This window comes from Anarhichas minor, unplaced genomic scaffold (assembly GCF_050575085.1).
Source record: "Anarhichas minor isolate MPS153535 unplaced genomic scaffold, ASM5057508v1 ptg000027l, whole genome shotgun sequence".
NCBI lineage: Eukaryota > Metazoa > Chordata > Actinopteri > Perciformes > Anarhichadidae > Anarhichas > Anarhichas minor.
The window spans coordinates 8199104-8214632 of NW_027466473.1; the positions used below are offsets into that span (position 1 = coordinate 8199104).

The 15529-nt window shown below is 41.4% G+C and overlaps 1 protein-coding gene across 2 annotated transcripts; it reads left to right on the top strand.

Annotated features, from left to right (window-relative positions):
- The first annotated feature begins 1136 nt into the window (after positions 1–1136).
- mpp1 (MAGUK p55 scaffold protein 1) lies at positions 1137–10621 on the top strand. 2 transcript variants are annotated; one of them, XM_076102433.1, is made up of 12 exons: positions 1137–1494; positions 4935–5063; positions 5150–5228; positions 5782–5867; positions 5985–6053; positions 7982–8178; positions 8293–8396; positions 8491–8571; positions 8776–8856; positions 8936–9138; positions 9650–9724; positions 9818–10621. In XM_076102433.1, exons 1-12 carry the CDS (start codon positions 1144–1146, stop codon positions 9992–9994), a joined length of 1632 nt encoding a protein of 543 aa, XP_075958548.1. In that variant the 5' UTR covers positions 1137–1143; the 3' UTR covers positions 9995–10621. The 2 variants fall into 2 exon arrangements, with proteins under 2 accessions (XP_075958548.1, XP_075958549.1); XM_076102434.1 differs by lacking the exon at positions 1137–1494 and adding an exon at positions 3853–4438.
- Positions 10622–15529: the final 4908 nt, after the last annotated feature.

Genomic DNA, 15529 nt, shown 5'->3' on the forward strand with positions numbered 1-15529 from the left:
CCCTTTTGCATATACCAGACATGAACAGTGTGTATTCCTCTGGTAGTGTGTGTGTTTGGCATTCTCTGTATTGAAGTTGAACATGTCATTGATCAGTTTGTTTCAGGAGCCTAAAGTGAAGTTTGTGTAAATGTAAATTTGAAAAATCTGAGGTAGGCTGTACAGGAAAAGGGACTGGAACCATCGGGGGAAATAACCAGATTTTTATATTTAAATATGTAATCATAGACTAACACTCAGGCCCTGTTTTCAAAATAAAGTGTATACGTGTTTTTCTATTTATTATTTTGCATCTGTAGCTACAAGACTGAAACGCCCGTGTATTAATACATCACGTGATCGGTGTAGGCTAATTTCCCGTTGATGATTGTTGAAATTAGCACCCAGACAAACATACTCACGCTTTGTTTTGTAATGGACATCCCTCCAAATCAGCTGCTGGGAGGGGATGACCGCCAGTAGCACTGCGTTATTTGGCTTCCTTGTAGCCGGATAGTGCAGCCCTGCTGAGACCGCTGCGGTAATGCCGCATTCAAGTACTGTCGGAAATTTGATGTTTCCATTCGGTGTCCACGAACTGTTTAGAGTGAGCTATATGAAGGTGGATTGTTTAACAGAATGTGACGTTACGGGGCCATACAACATGGTAACGACCGTTGTTATCTATAATTATTATTGTATGTTTCTATCGTTCCGGTCGGCTCTCACACTTTTATTAAATTATATAACTTAAAAGTTTCAAATTTGAGCAGATTGTAAAATCAAAAATTGAAAAACGTGAAACAATAGAATAAAACAGAGCAAGGCAACCAAACAGTAGGCTATTATAAATTTGCTTCCAATATTTCTTGGGATACAGTTAACTTAGTCTTAATTCATGTATGAATAGATATAAAGTATTAAATAAGCAATTAAGAACATATGCTGCTAAAGTATAATCTAAACACAGCAGCATAGTAGCACTTAATGTGGGCCTTGCAAAAAACAATCCTGTGACATGCTCTATTGTGCTGTAATTTCACAGTTGAAACACACTTAAATCCATAGCCTACAACAGAAACAATTTGAGTATTAGGATTCAGGAGTTTATAGGGCGCACCTGAAGGCAGCATTAGCCTTGTCCTCTGAGCAGCAGTCAGTTGCATGTTTACTTGCTTTGTCAGCGGTGTCCCCGCAGCAGATATCTCGTGCACCTCACCTGCTGCTGATCAAAACCTTGGACTTTTATCTCAGAGGGAGACTTATCGCATCTCCCGGGCTCCTTATCGGCAGATTCCTCTCCGCGTTTCGTGGCGAGGCCGGCCTCTTGCGGACTTTGAGCGGGGGGGGCACATCGGGTTCATAGTTTTTTTTTCTCTAGCTAACGGAAAGATGACGTTAAAATCCAATAAAAACGAACCCGCTGTCATACTGGAGTCTGTGAACAGCGTGCGGACAGCCCTCTCCGATCTCTACCTGGAGCAGCTCCTTCAAAACAAACCAAAGTCTGACAAGGTAAGGTCTCGTTTTTACTGTCTTTATCTTTTTTTTCTTTTTTTTTTGACCCCAAGATCTTGGTGTACATGTTTGCTTCCGGGGAAGCAGAGATGGGGCACATGACCGTTGTTTGTTCCTCGACAAGATCTCTAAAAATAGACCCAGTCGTGTTTTCGTAACAGAACGCACAGCAACTGAGTGTAGTCTGTGAAACAATGAACTATACATGAAGGTCTTTCTTTAAAAACATCAGCGGGTCCGTGTGTCCGGAGGAACCACTGCATTGCTCAGCGGTGCTCAGTCAGCTGTAGTTGGATCCAAGTAGACATTACATTGGCAGTTTCACTTCTGGGTTCCTCCTAAAAGCCACACATGGGAATCATCTGACGATTTGGGGAAACGAGGCTCCATCACATGTCATACGCTTGGCTGGGATCATATTACAATGACCCTGTGAACTTTGCCTGCAGCTACAAGTGCTGCTGCTTAATCAGTGAGCTCTGAGGCCTGTTTACTACTTCACACTGTAACACAGGGTTGGCATTTAAGACATGAACTTGTTTTCAAGTTAAGGCCAGATTATGTTGCGAAACCACTTTGCCTTAATTAAAGCTGGACAACACGTGTGACCACTAAGTAGTTAAGACTGTTGCAACTTTTTTTTTTGTTTTTATGACTGACGACCTCAAGGCACCAATTTTGCTGCCAGTGACGCAGAGGGAGCTCTTTGTCCTAAACCTCGTCTCTGAATTTGAACAGTCAGCAGTGAGCTACTGAGGGGGAATGGAGAAGGGAGGAAACTCCCTTTCCTGACCTCAGCAGTTTGCAGTTTGACAGCCTTGAGTTTGCAATCTCGGCGACGTGTTGTTCTGCTCAATGCCGATATGGGGAATCAGTTTCTCTTAAAGCGAGGTCACGTGCTCCATTTATCTCACAGTGCAGACACTGCAGTGGGCTCGTATTGTGGTACGTGAGTGAACATCCGACTGATTTGCTGAACCGAATGGAGTCTTTACCTTGAGATTGGTCATAAAAACTAATAAAGTGAGGCGGCCTGTTCTGTTCTGCACGTGTTTCCAGCTCAGTAGTGTTCTCCTGCCTTACATGGAGCTGTTGTCCTCTGGAGATACGGGCCCTTCATAGACGGGACATTCAGGCGTTTAAAACTTGTTATTGTAGCCACACTTCTCGCTGTCACGTTAAGAACAAAACAAGTTTACGCAAGTCGGGCTTCAGGCAGGTGTGGGACGGAGGACTTCATGTCCTGGCTGTCCCTCTCAGCTATTTCTGCGCAATCTATCCAAATTCTTCCGGCCCCATATAGGTCAAATGTTGATCTCCTACTGTGTTCCTTCAAGAGATCAATACTTCTTTGCAGACCAGCCCTAAATCCCACAGGGGGGGAGGGGGGTGTCATAAATTAATAAATACTATTTCTTGGCTTTAGAAGACAAGTCGTCTCATGAGAGAGAAGAGGCCAGAAAGAGACGGATTGTTTCGTAATGCAATCAGTCGTATTAGATCACGGTTCCTTGTGGAGGAAAGCAGGCAGAACAATAAGGTTCAGGTCTTCATAGTGTTTTATCTTATCCAGAGACTGGCTTTCTGAAATGCACTCTCTGTTTGATCTACTTCATATGAAGCCAAATTTACCTTTTAGGTGAGGTGAGCGGATCAGGGGGGGGACACTCTGCTCTTTCCTCGATGCACTTTTGTCTTTCACTCGACTTCTTTGTTTATTCTGTTGCTTCTCCACACACAAGACCGGCATTCATGTTTCTGTAAGGGCTTCCTGACCCTGGTTAGAGTAACATATGTTTACTGTGATTGCATCACACTGTGACAAAGCAGACGAATACTCTCAGTGCCAATCCAATCCAAAACTCATCACACGGGTACGTTAGCATTCAGTGGTGAAGACGTGTGTATATTGCCTGCTATATGGGATAAATCTGTTTTTAGGTTCGGTGGGTTCGTGCTAAAGCCTTTAGATTTAACCTTTGTCCGTTTCCTTCCTGCTCGGTCCTGAGGGTCAGCACTTTGTTGGGAGGAAATAAAGTCTGCTGCTCTGTTCCTTGTGGAGAACTACCCGATAATTGTGAACATAAGTTGGGCATTTATCCCTGCCTGTACATAAGTAGTCTCTCTAAATTGGGAAAAACAATAAATGTTAGTCATTTCTGATACTTTTTATGCGCTTTCATCAAGTGAATTTATGCTGAGTCACAAGATCACGGACATGTGGTTCCACTAAATTGCTCTCCCATTAACCTTGGAGCAGCTTTGATCTGCAAGTTAAGTTTTAATATCCGGAATAGGAATAACAAGCGAGACACATTTGGAGTTCAGAGATAGAAATCAGTGTGTGTGTGTTGTTTCACGGTGGATTTGTTTGTGGGGATTGTAACTGTAGGGAGATTGCTGTACAGACTCCTTTCCTCAGAGGATGTAATTTCATCGGTTCACCATTGGACGCCATCCAAATACTCGCTCCTGGTACGGCACACATTCCTGACACATAACAGCACGAGGCTGGTAAATAAATATCATGTTGCACAAGTAAAAAAAAAAAACAACTGCGTGGCTCTCATGACTTCTGCTTGCTTGACCAGCGCTGTTCACTGAACGAATAAAGAGTTTCATTAAGATGAATGAAACTCATAAGAGGAATAAACCTACAGTAGAAACACTCTTGCAGTATTTTTAGGGCCGAGCTTACAGGCGTGGAGGAGGAAGGCGATAATGATATTTATTGGTTTATTGTAGTGCTGATGCTGGAAGATAGATAATATAGTTTTTTTTTGTTTTTTTTTGCTGAAGCAGTGCTGATGTGTCATTTCCATGCAGAGCGTCTCTCTTCTCTGACGGGGATCTGGACTAGAGACCACCTTTGTTGACACTATGGAAGTAGGGTGGAAATTTCCCTGGGATTTCCTGCTTTTGAACTCATCTTTGGGTTCATGTGAGTGTAAAAGCGTAGTCTGACTCCACAAAGTCAGCCTTGGGTCCCTCCTTTTGATTTCTATACCAAACGTAGACAGTTCATTCCAACGCTATAAGGATGAGCTTCCTCACATTAATGCTACTCTTCGATGCGATCACCTGATGAGCCTGGTGGTATCCATGACCACATGAACCAGGTGGACCAGATCACTGGACGTGGCTAATGAGGTGTGATTACACCGGGTTAATTTTCAACCTCGAACATATGTTGAAACTGCAAATGAAACACGGCTGTTGGCACGCATTAGCAAAAGAAAAACTTCCACGGCAGTTATTGGAAATAGCAGAGTGATAATGATCTGCTCTGACTCTAAATCTTGAGTTACATTATTTACCAAAAGGAAGGTTTAAACGTTGTTGTTCTTTTCCTTTTAAGCAAAGTTGATTTCATTCTGTGGTCTTCTGTGTGACATAAAACAATACATGCTTAATTTTTTTTTCTTTTTGTCTAACAGGCCGCTATGCAAACCTATGAGAATAAGGGCGCTGAAGTTTACACCAACGGTAGCACTGGACACATGAACGGCACCGAAGTGACCAGGATGAAGGAAATAGAATTTGAAAAGAGTCCTTCAGAGCCAATGGTATACGATCTGCCTCTACGCGCATCTCTATGTTTTTATATTTGTGTTGCTGATTCCTCCTCATTGACGGTGGTCTTTGTCTGCAGGGGGTCACTCTGAAGCTGAATAACAAACAAAGGTGCACTGTGGCCAGAATATTGCACGGGGGCATGATCCACAGACAAGGTAATCAATCGTGTGTGTGTGTGTGTGTGTGTGTGTGTGTGTGTGTGTGTGTGTGTGTGTGTGTGTGTGTGTGTGTGTGTGTGTGTGTGTGTGTGTGTGTGTGTGTGTGTGTGTGTGTGTGCGCGTGTGTGTGTGTGTGTGTTAGAACGTTCTCTTCCCAAAAGTTCAATAGTTTGTCTCATGCAAATCTGTCTTAGCATCTTTATGATCATTTATACAGTACATCTCAGGCCAAACACAAGCCGAGCTGTAAAAAAAAAAAAAAATACTTAAACTAATCAGGTTCAACATATTTTATTTATTTACATGTTTACATTATGTATTTATGATTTAAGATTCAGACTGCCACTCAGTTTTGTAACTGTCAGTAATAATCTATTTAAATCACGGTCATTATACAAGGCCTTGCTCATCTTCAGTTTATCTCTCAGGAGAATGGATGTTACTTCTGGAGCTGCTAGCACATATTAGGAGTCCATAATGCAGTAAACAGAAAGCACAGAAGATCATATTGAGAGCTACTACACCTCTCCTGGTCTCTGCCTCTCTCCAGGGTCTTTACACGAAGGGGACGAAATAGCGGAAATCAATGGGAAAAGTGTGTCAAACCAAACTGTGGATCAGCTACAAAAGATTCTGGTAAGTTCATTTCTCATCATTTTCATTTTGGCACTAAAGTCAACGCACATTTTTTTTTATGTAATTACTGCACTTATACAGCTACACATGAGTTAACCCATATGAGTTCACACGCAGAAAGAAACCAACGGAGTAGTCACAATGAAGATCGTTCCCAACGTGCCGAGTCGATCCCGAGCCTGTGAGGTAATAACATGACCTGTAGAATATACATTTACCTTTTTGGTCTTGTGGTTGATTTTGTATTTGTCGTCTCCAAACTGTAATTTTGCATGAATTTAACTAAGAAAATGAACTTGACAGCCAAATCCAATGGTAACTTCTAGTGGCGTAATCTACAAAGACCAGTTTGATTGCATTTCTTTCGGGTTTTCCCTTCTACAGTTTACGTCTTAAGAGGATTTTGTTCTTTGTTAGGTGAATCTCCTCTTAGTCAATGAGCAACCCAGGTGACTATAAAATAAGTTTAAACTTAAAGAACATCACTCACATTAGTTTTGCTAGTTTGACTTGAACCACTTTGGTGTTTCATTCTGCCATCTACTGGCCACATCATATATCCCCCCCAGCGGCCATTTATATGCTCCCTATGCACCAAAGGAATGGCTGCTGGTTTGATTCAACAACATATAACAACAGTATGTTGCATAATCAAATAACCACAAAGAATACATTGCATTCAGTGATGTTACTCTGGTCTTAATACAGTTCATCGCTGCATTAAGTTCCAACTTTGCTGTGGTCAGTGATGGCAGGCTACTTAAAGGTTTATAGTCAATTAATATGTAGGTGTAGTTAATACGCTTTAAAAATGTTAATGCTCAAAGAGCATCATTTTTGGTGACCCAAACCACTCCAGTGCACCCACTCTTTGTACATAATAGGTGTCACTATCACTGGAGTAACTTGGGGAAACCACAAATGTTCATGAACTCTACTAACAACAGTAATATTTTACCCTGAGGAGAATTTACACGTGTTCCTGTTGTGATCTTTAACAGTGTTAGGAGAGGTTTCTACATACATCTCTCTCTCTCAAAAATGAGACGACAAATCTCAGCAGGAGTTGGTGTTCTAATCTGGAGCTGTTTTTCAATTTGGACATCAACTCAGTGATCAGTGGGGATTTACCAGACGAAGTTCTGAAGAGTTGTAGCTTCAGCTGACATTAATGTATGTTTTCTGCAGATCAGCTGCATGTACATAATTGATGATTTGATGAATTAGACCTCCCGTCTGGAACCGGGAGTAAATAGTTCATTTTCACAACATGAACTGAGCTGTTCAAGATCATATCATGAACATGTAAATTCTGTTAAAGGGTGGATTTCCCAATTAACCGTTGCAGAATCTAAATGTATATTTTAGAAAGACCTAATGTGAATATTTAATTAGACCTACGTATAGGTGCTGTAGGTCTTTGAAGTCCGACATTTGCTGATTCACACATGCTCATGATGTTAGGCCCTCATCACAACAATATGGGTGTATTATGTACGCTGTCAGCAGGCTGTCAGAGGCTTCTGTTACATAGAGAAATACACATATGAGATTTTAAGCATGAACTTGAGATGTCCCTCTACTTTATGGCTTAACCTTTGAAGAAAAACTAAATGTTGAATCTTTAATTTCAAGCTTTGCATGAGCTCACTTAAAACCCACAGTGACTGTCCAACATTTGACTGTTTTCATTGTATCTATAAAAGACTGAACTATAAAATACCTTCTTCTTTTAGAGCAACTATTCATCAATATAATAAAATGGCACGCTCAGTAAGCGTCTGCTACAGCAGTATATATATATATACATTTATAGCAGTGACAAATATCTCACAACAGATTAAATGAAATCTGGAGAAACTGTCTTCATAGAGAAACTGTTTTTCTTGTGTTTCGAAGTCAAAAGGTTAGTTTGAGTTCAGCAACAATAAATACTCTGATACCAGGGACTATTTTCACAGCTGACCTATAGGATGGGAGAATGAACACATTAGTAACGTCTGCAGATTCATCAGTAATGTCCAGTAACACCAAATACACACTGCAAGTCTTCATGAGCTCCTTCTTTCCCCCCAAAAAAAGTCAATAAACCATTATGTACTCTTCATCTATAGATGTACATGAGGGCCCAGTTTGACTATGACCCCACCAAGGATGACCTCATCCCGTGCAAAGAGGCAGGCCTTAAGTTTCAAACTGGTGACATCATTCAGATTATCAACAAGCAGGATCCAAACTGGTGGCAGGGCAGAGTGGAAAGCGGCGTTGCTGACTACGCTGGACTGATTCCCTCCCCGGAGCTCCAGGAATGGTAAACAGCTCTGCCGCATGAAGTCGCACATACCATGACGATGCCAAAGATTGACATGATGCAGCTGAGCAAAAATGTTTCCAATCTTAACCTACATCTCTTTTCACTTTGCAGGAGGGTGGCAAGTAAAAGCAAGGCCAGAGAGGGCAGTCAGTCCTGCAGCCCATTTGGGAAGAAAAAGAAGTGCAAAGACAAGTACCTGGCTAAACACAGCTCGAGTGAGTGCATCTCTAGAGTCATGCTTCTTTTCCCTCAGTGTTAGTGTGCTGTGGGTTTGTCTCAAACAAAATCCCTTCTGTTCTTCTGTTGCAGTTTTTGACCAGCTGGATGTGATTTCTTACGAGGAGGTTGTCCGGCTCCCTGCTTTCAAAAGGAAAACGCTGGTGCTCATCGGTAAACTGGGTTACATTACTCAATAGGGGTATCAAATTCATTTTTCTCAATCATTTCTGATACACATGTTCCACATCTGGCAAATCTACAGCACTCTATTAAAACCTCAGACAATGTAAAGATAGTTTCTCTGCAACCAAAGATTCAGACATTAATGTTTGATTGAAATGTCCTTGGAAATAAAGAAAGTCCTTGTTTTTTTAGGTGCACCTGGTGTAGGAAGAAGCCATATCAAAAATGCACTATTGACCAAATACCCTGAGAAGTTTTCCTACCCTGCACCTCGTGAGTAGACCACCAGACTTTCTTTCATAAACAAGTTTGCTGACTTGTCCTTTGGCTAAGTCTTGAACCTTCTACACAGACACCAGCCGACCCCAACGGAAGGAGGAGGAGAATGGACAGGAATATTACTTCATCTCCCATGAAGCCATGACCAAGTGCATCTCTGGAAATGAGCTGCTGGAGTATGGCAGCTTCCAGGGAAACATGTTCGGTACCAAAACTGAGACCATCCACAAGATCCACGAGCAAGAAAAAATCGCTTTACTGGATATAGAACCACAGGTTTGCATTCATAGGTTCTTTCGGAGACATGACATGAAAGGGATAGTTGAGGGAAATTATACTATTAATTGAACATTACCCAGAGTCAAATATAGTCTAAGGATGTCTTTTTATGCCTCTTTGAGCTGTTTGCAAGTATTTAAAATGCGAGATTAACCTGCATCAAGCAACTATTAGCTCTTTTTTTTCTGCTGCTCTGGCTGCTTGTAGGTTAACAGGGAGTGGAACATTTGAAGTATACAATCCTATTTCTGTCATTAAAAATGTATGTGTGAATAGGCAATATAAATGTATTAATTAAGATGTGTGCTGAAGTTAGACCTACTATCTGTCTGAGGTGAAGTAAAAAGTCGCCTACTGAGCTGCAAACACTAAAGTTCCCCGTAAATGTGTTGAATACAAACACATTTAAATAAAAGATGTAGGTGAAGGTAGCCTTTACAAGTGGTTTCCGTGTAGTTAATTAGTTTAACAAAATTCTTCTTTTCTTTTCTGTAACATTTGAATGCAGACCTTGAAGGTCTTGCGGACTGCTGACTTTGCACCTCTCGTGGTGTTCATCGCTCCGACCAACACAGCTGCCCAGGTGCTAAATCTTTCTCCGAATACACTCGAGTGCTTTGAAACATCAAACTCAATCACCCAGCAGCTGCTTAACCCTCCGTGTCTTGTCTCCTAGACGGAAAACCTGCAGATGATCCAGAAAGAGTCGGACGCCATTTTCACCACGTACAGGCATATCTTCGATGTGGTCCTTGTCAACAACGACGTGAATGAAAGCGTGAAAGGTGTGGAGGAGGCCATGGAGCGTGCCACCTCTACCCCACAGTGGGTGCCTGTATCATGGGTGTACTGACAGATGTCTGGCACCGCTATAATACTTTTCTGTTTGTTAAAAAAAGCAGTGCAATATCACTCCTTACACGAGAGCGAGTTAGTGATGTCCCAGGTGTGTATGCGTTTACTTTCGGTTCATGTTAATCGTCACTGAGATTTTTTTGCACAAATGCATCCCAAAAAAAAAAAGCAATATGTAGAAAGGTTTATTTTAGAAAGTCGAGGACCTCACCGGGGAGGTTTTGTTTGGTTGGTTGATGTGACATTTGTGCTTCAGGATTTTGAGTGGCTTAGGGATAGTTTGCGCCTTTGTGATTGTTGGAACGTGAGCAAATGCAAAATAGGACCACAACTGTGAATGAAATCCTCCCTTTATAAATGACAGGATTTTATCATGTGAAACATTATTCATGAATTCATTGTCTTTTTTTTTTTTTTTTTTTTTTTCTGTTCTCATTAGTTTGTGCCATGAAATTGAGATTCTAAAACTGTTCATACAGTGAGTGTAACTCCACCATAATGTCTTCTAATCCAAACCTTGTCATTGACAACATCACTTGTCTCATCTCGTCTAAATTGTATATCTCATGGGGTACTGTAAAGGCACTTTTAAACAAAAAATAAATTTCCCAGCTCTATTGGAACCGCTTCCTTGACTGTGATTCACGTGGAAACCTGTTCGCCAGAGCCCTTCGGGAAAACAATGGCAGTTTTATGTCAGCGGGAAATCTCCAAAGTGCACAAAAATTCCTTCAACTAGATCCACATAAAACACGAAAACCCATGGCAGTGTCGATCACGAGCAAAACCACTGCAATATAAAGGTTGGTATTTATCCTGTTTTATAATTAAAGGGTTTGAAAGACGTCACGGCTCAAAGCTTTGATTAATTATAGATCAAGACTTGCTTATCAGAGCTGTACAATATGTCTCCCACACATTGCAATTCTTTGCTCATCCACAGTGTGGGAGAACTAGTTACAGGTTATACATGACAATGAATTTGTTCACAGCTTCTATCCAGAACACCTTTTCACAGTTTCCTGGTTGCATTGTCAGAATTGTCTACCTTAATGAACGCAAAATATATCGTGTGAAAAATATTGTTTCGTGTTCGGTTCATTCTGTCTAATTTCAAGTACAAGTACGTATGGATTTTCTATATTTGTGTGTTGAATCCACGGACTAGCTGTTTACACATGTGTATGTTTGTAATTCTTCTCAAATCCTCAAATTTGGTCATTATTATCATTCGATTTTTCTCTATATATTCCGCACTGAAGTTCAGGGAAAAAAGGGATCACGAGGAACCCTATCTACTAGGGAAACATATTGATATGACCTCCACGACGTAAGATAGCTACTTCTACATCTACTTTATAGAGACGTTAGCAATAAGACTAGCTGTCCTATAGCACCACCATGTGGGCTTACTGAGTTACCATCACCCTATAAAACATTGAACCTACATCCTTTTTTGGGACCATTGCATATATTAAATATGCAACGTAGCTGCCACCACAGAAAAGGTCTTGTTACCGAATCTTTAGCCACTAAATGCTTCTGTTGTGAGAACAGATGAAGATACTTTGTATCAAATTCTTCAATTCCGTGCTGCTTCTTTATAAAAGCCTGATCTGTGACTCTGTGAGTTAATGTGATCCAATGTACTTACTTTATCATATGAATAATGAACAAATACATTACAGGAACATCCAGATGTAAAGGAGGAGAGTTTAATAATGCAAAGAATAAAACCAAACAAGAGACTCGACTTTACACTAAACAAGAAAGAAGAAACGATTCCAGTAAACTAAATCTAAAGTGTATTTGGTCTAGCAAGAGTTCAGATTGAGAGTTCAGATTGAGAGTGGATTTACGAACTCACGTGTGATTTCAGTGAGGTCAAGCCAGGTTCAGTAGGTTAAATATGTACCTGGATGTTTGACTGATTGGATTTCCAGTGTTGGTTGTCACAACAACAGTAAACACGTGGAGGCACAAAACAAATAGCAACAATATGAAGTATCTCTCCCTCTGGGATTATTATATACAACATTTTTCATGAGAGACACTGTATTTTTGCATCCAGAAATCTGTCCAAGCAGTATTGACTTGATCCTGTACTTAATGACAGTTGCTTTCGGTTTATTTTACAGGAATTCAACAAATTGTTTCTCTTTAAATCGACATCGTCTTTCAATCCGGACTTTCTGGCATTGCCTATGAAGATAAAATGTTCAGGACCACTAACATCACAGAAAAAACAACAATTTAATTTAATGGAAATTTAATTCACACTATCAAATGAAGAAACATTTGTATGTATTTCCTTATTGGCTTATAGACACCTGTTTACAAAGAAAACTAAAAATATATTATGGGCCATCATATATACACATTTTAAAAAATTTAACTTTTCAATACAAAAAGTTAGTATATAGGCTATTATTCATCCAATTAGGGGGGAAACCGTACATTTATTATTGGGTTCCATGGAGCAGGAAGAGTCCCCATGACCTTAAGAGACTCTATCCCCACGTGATTTACATCAGACTAATTACCAGCAGCTAACTGAATGCAATGCCGCCTGAAATAATAATGAAACCTTGTTCTTCAAACAAAAGTCAAAATGCTGTCAGGTGGGTTTCGTTCCCACTAGATCCCTCTCCATATTTACTATGACAGATAATCAAACACCGACTGCCAAACTCGCCACACCCCCTTTCGAGGAACGCCATTTTGTTGACACACAGACGTGCAGTCAAAATAAGCTCCTTTACTAAAGCTTTAAACCCAAAGCACGAGCATGACATGTAATGTGTGTAAAGAAAATGAGCGCAGAGTCCCAATAACAGCGCCCATACGTTCAAATCAGCGCTGTCCCGGCCGATAAAACGCTGTTATTTTGAAGTCACCCATTTCAACATGAAACTCGCCTCGATTGACGTCACCGAGCCATCTTTGTCCACCTTAATCCGGGCGGCTGTTTATTACACCTTCATTACTACACGGACCCTGACAGCGCCGGGCTCCAGTTCAGCCTGCAGGTGCCGCATCTCCGTAGAAATAGGAAGAGAGGGAAGAGTTGTTTTGTAGCGAAGGGGAAAACATATCTCTGTGGCAGACACAAAGCCAGTGCTCCTCCTCGGCTATATAGGCAGGGAAACGCCACGATAACCAACCAAAGGGTGCCAGAGGGTAGAGAGGAGCGCAGAAGGCAATCCACATCCATCTGCCAGCCACTTAGTCCGCGCTAACATTTCCAGTCCGGATTTCAGCACAGCTGTCCAGCCAACACATCCAGGAAAATGTGAGTACATCATCGTTTAAAGCTCTTATTTTAAACCCTAATTTATTTATGAATTCCAATTTCGTCCTCACGACTGGTGTTGGCAGGCTACCCGGGATTAATGGTGTCTGGATGGTCTCTTGTGCGTCTTTGCCATCAAATACTCAGGTTATTTCACTGGAGTCACGTTAGTCGGTATATCATGAATATTTTCTGCTGTTGAATTTAATTTGACAGCTTTTATTCATTTTATATCATCCGATCGTGTGTGTAGAGGCTAACGCGTCGGCCTAACCTTGGAGCAGATGGAGGGTGTATCGGCTTTAAACACATTATTAGCCTTGTTTTTTATTTTAATTTTTTTTACGTCTACACGGTAAATGAGCCCCGTGTTTGTCCGCGTGCCTTCTTTTATTTAGTCGTCTGGAGCTTTTTTTTCCACAGGAGCCAGCACGCACGCATCTTTTTCCAGTTTGGACTGGTTTGGATTTTATGTAAAGGACACCGTCTGTGTGCGATAACCCCACAGGCTAATTACAACCACACGAAGAAAAACATCACGCACAATAAAGCCTTTTTGTTGTTGTCCTTTGTGAACGTTTGCAGTCCTTCGTTGTGTGTGTGTCGCTGAACCACAGGTGACGGTGAAGCTTACAAGCAAGGACGCAATGTTGAACATGTAACGCGTCGACATTATTCGACGAATACTCCACGGACCTTTATATAGACGATGGTATTATTAGCTCTGAAATAGGCTTAGGCCTAGTTGACGTGATATTTGCAACCCACAGCGGGGGGGGGGCGGGGGTGGGGGGTGGGATAGCCTAGCCTCCTACTGTATGTCGTCGATTGTCGTGCGAGGGCGGACAGTCATATATCTCATCATATTTCAGGCTGTTTTGGGACTTAACGGACACATCTCCCTTCCTAAGCCTTATTTGAACCCTCTCTGTTTTCGACCGCACATGACATAACATATAAAGGGTAGGCTAAGTAAAGGTAGCCGTGACAACCTCGTCTGTCGGGTTTTTCTTTTCGTTTTCGGTTTCTTTTTTTGCATAGCAGGCAGTTTAACGCTGGTGCCGACGCACGACATGTCATTGAACCGCGTCGACGCGTTTGTTAACAATCCTTCTATGCGCTGTAAGTTACATTTGTCGCCAACATTTGGTGACAATTGTTCATACAAGTGCTTGGAATCCATCCTCCCCCCCCTCCACAAGGAACCTCCCCGCCCTCGATGTGCGGTGTAGGCTTCCACTGTATTTACAGGCCCCCAGTCGTGCTCGTCGTGGAACGTGATGCAGGCCTGGTGTGTCTGTGTATACGGTAAAAAAAAGAAAAACGGAAACCAGTGAGCGCTGTGGGTCGGGCTCCAGTCCAGGAGCATCAAACAGAATGGACAGTGAGAATAGGATCTGACCGTTTTTTCGGTCTGGGTTGCTGTGGCGCTGTCCAGTGCTGAAATGTCGCTCTCCAGTGCTCAAAGTCAGACAGTGTGCTTTTTCATGACAGTGACCCAAAAAAAAAAAACAGAAATAAAATAAAGCTAAATGAAGCAGTAGCCTAGTAGTTAGTTTAAGTCAAATGTAAAATGGTATTGGTATCATATCTATACTTTTAGGATATATAGGGTGTGAGATAATAAGTGTTTATATGATTCCTCATTTCATCAGGGACCCCTGAAAGGCTTGCACAGACCCCTCAATGTCACAGGAGCCCTCTTTGGAAACCACATGACTATTTTTTATTATTATATGTGTCTTTAAAGAGGGTTGAATATATTGCGCTTTCATTGCAAATCTGACATCGGTGGACTGTAGATCCAGCGTGTTAGGTTAGTTGCCTTTAACAGATCAAAGGGCTTTTTTTCTTTTTGAATTTGTGATGTTTTATTGAAAAGAGAATTCCTGTTTATTCCTTTTCTGTTGTTTCCCCCCCCCCCCCCCTCATTATTATCTTGAAATAGGGTGAAGCTGAAGTATGTGCTCTCTTTATCCAGTTACCACCTCATACAACAGTGTCTTTTTTGACACTTTGAGACAAGTGAGATGCTGTGTTACATCCACCACAAATATCTCTTGACTGTATCACTGAAACTAATACATCTATCAGTAGACAGGTGGTGATATTACTACCCCATGTGGCATAATCAGTGGGGCAGATTCAGTTCACCATTTTGAATTAAAAATGAAGATTGTTGCACCAAAGGGGCCCATTAGAAACAGTCACCCCACCTGTGTGCGGAGCGTCCAGTTTGCC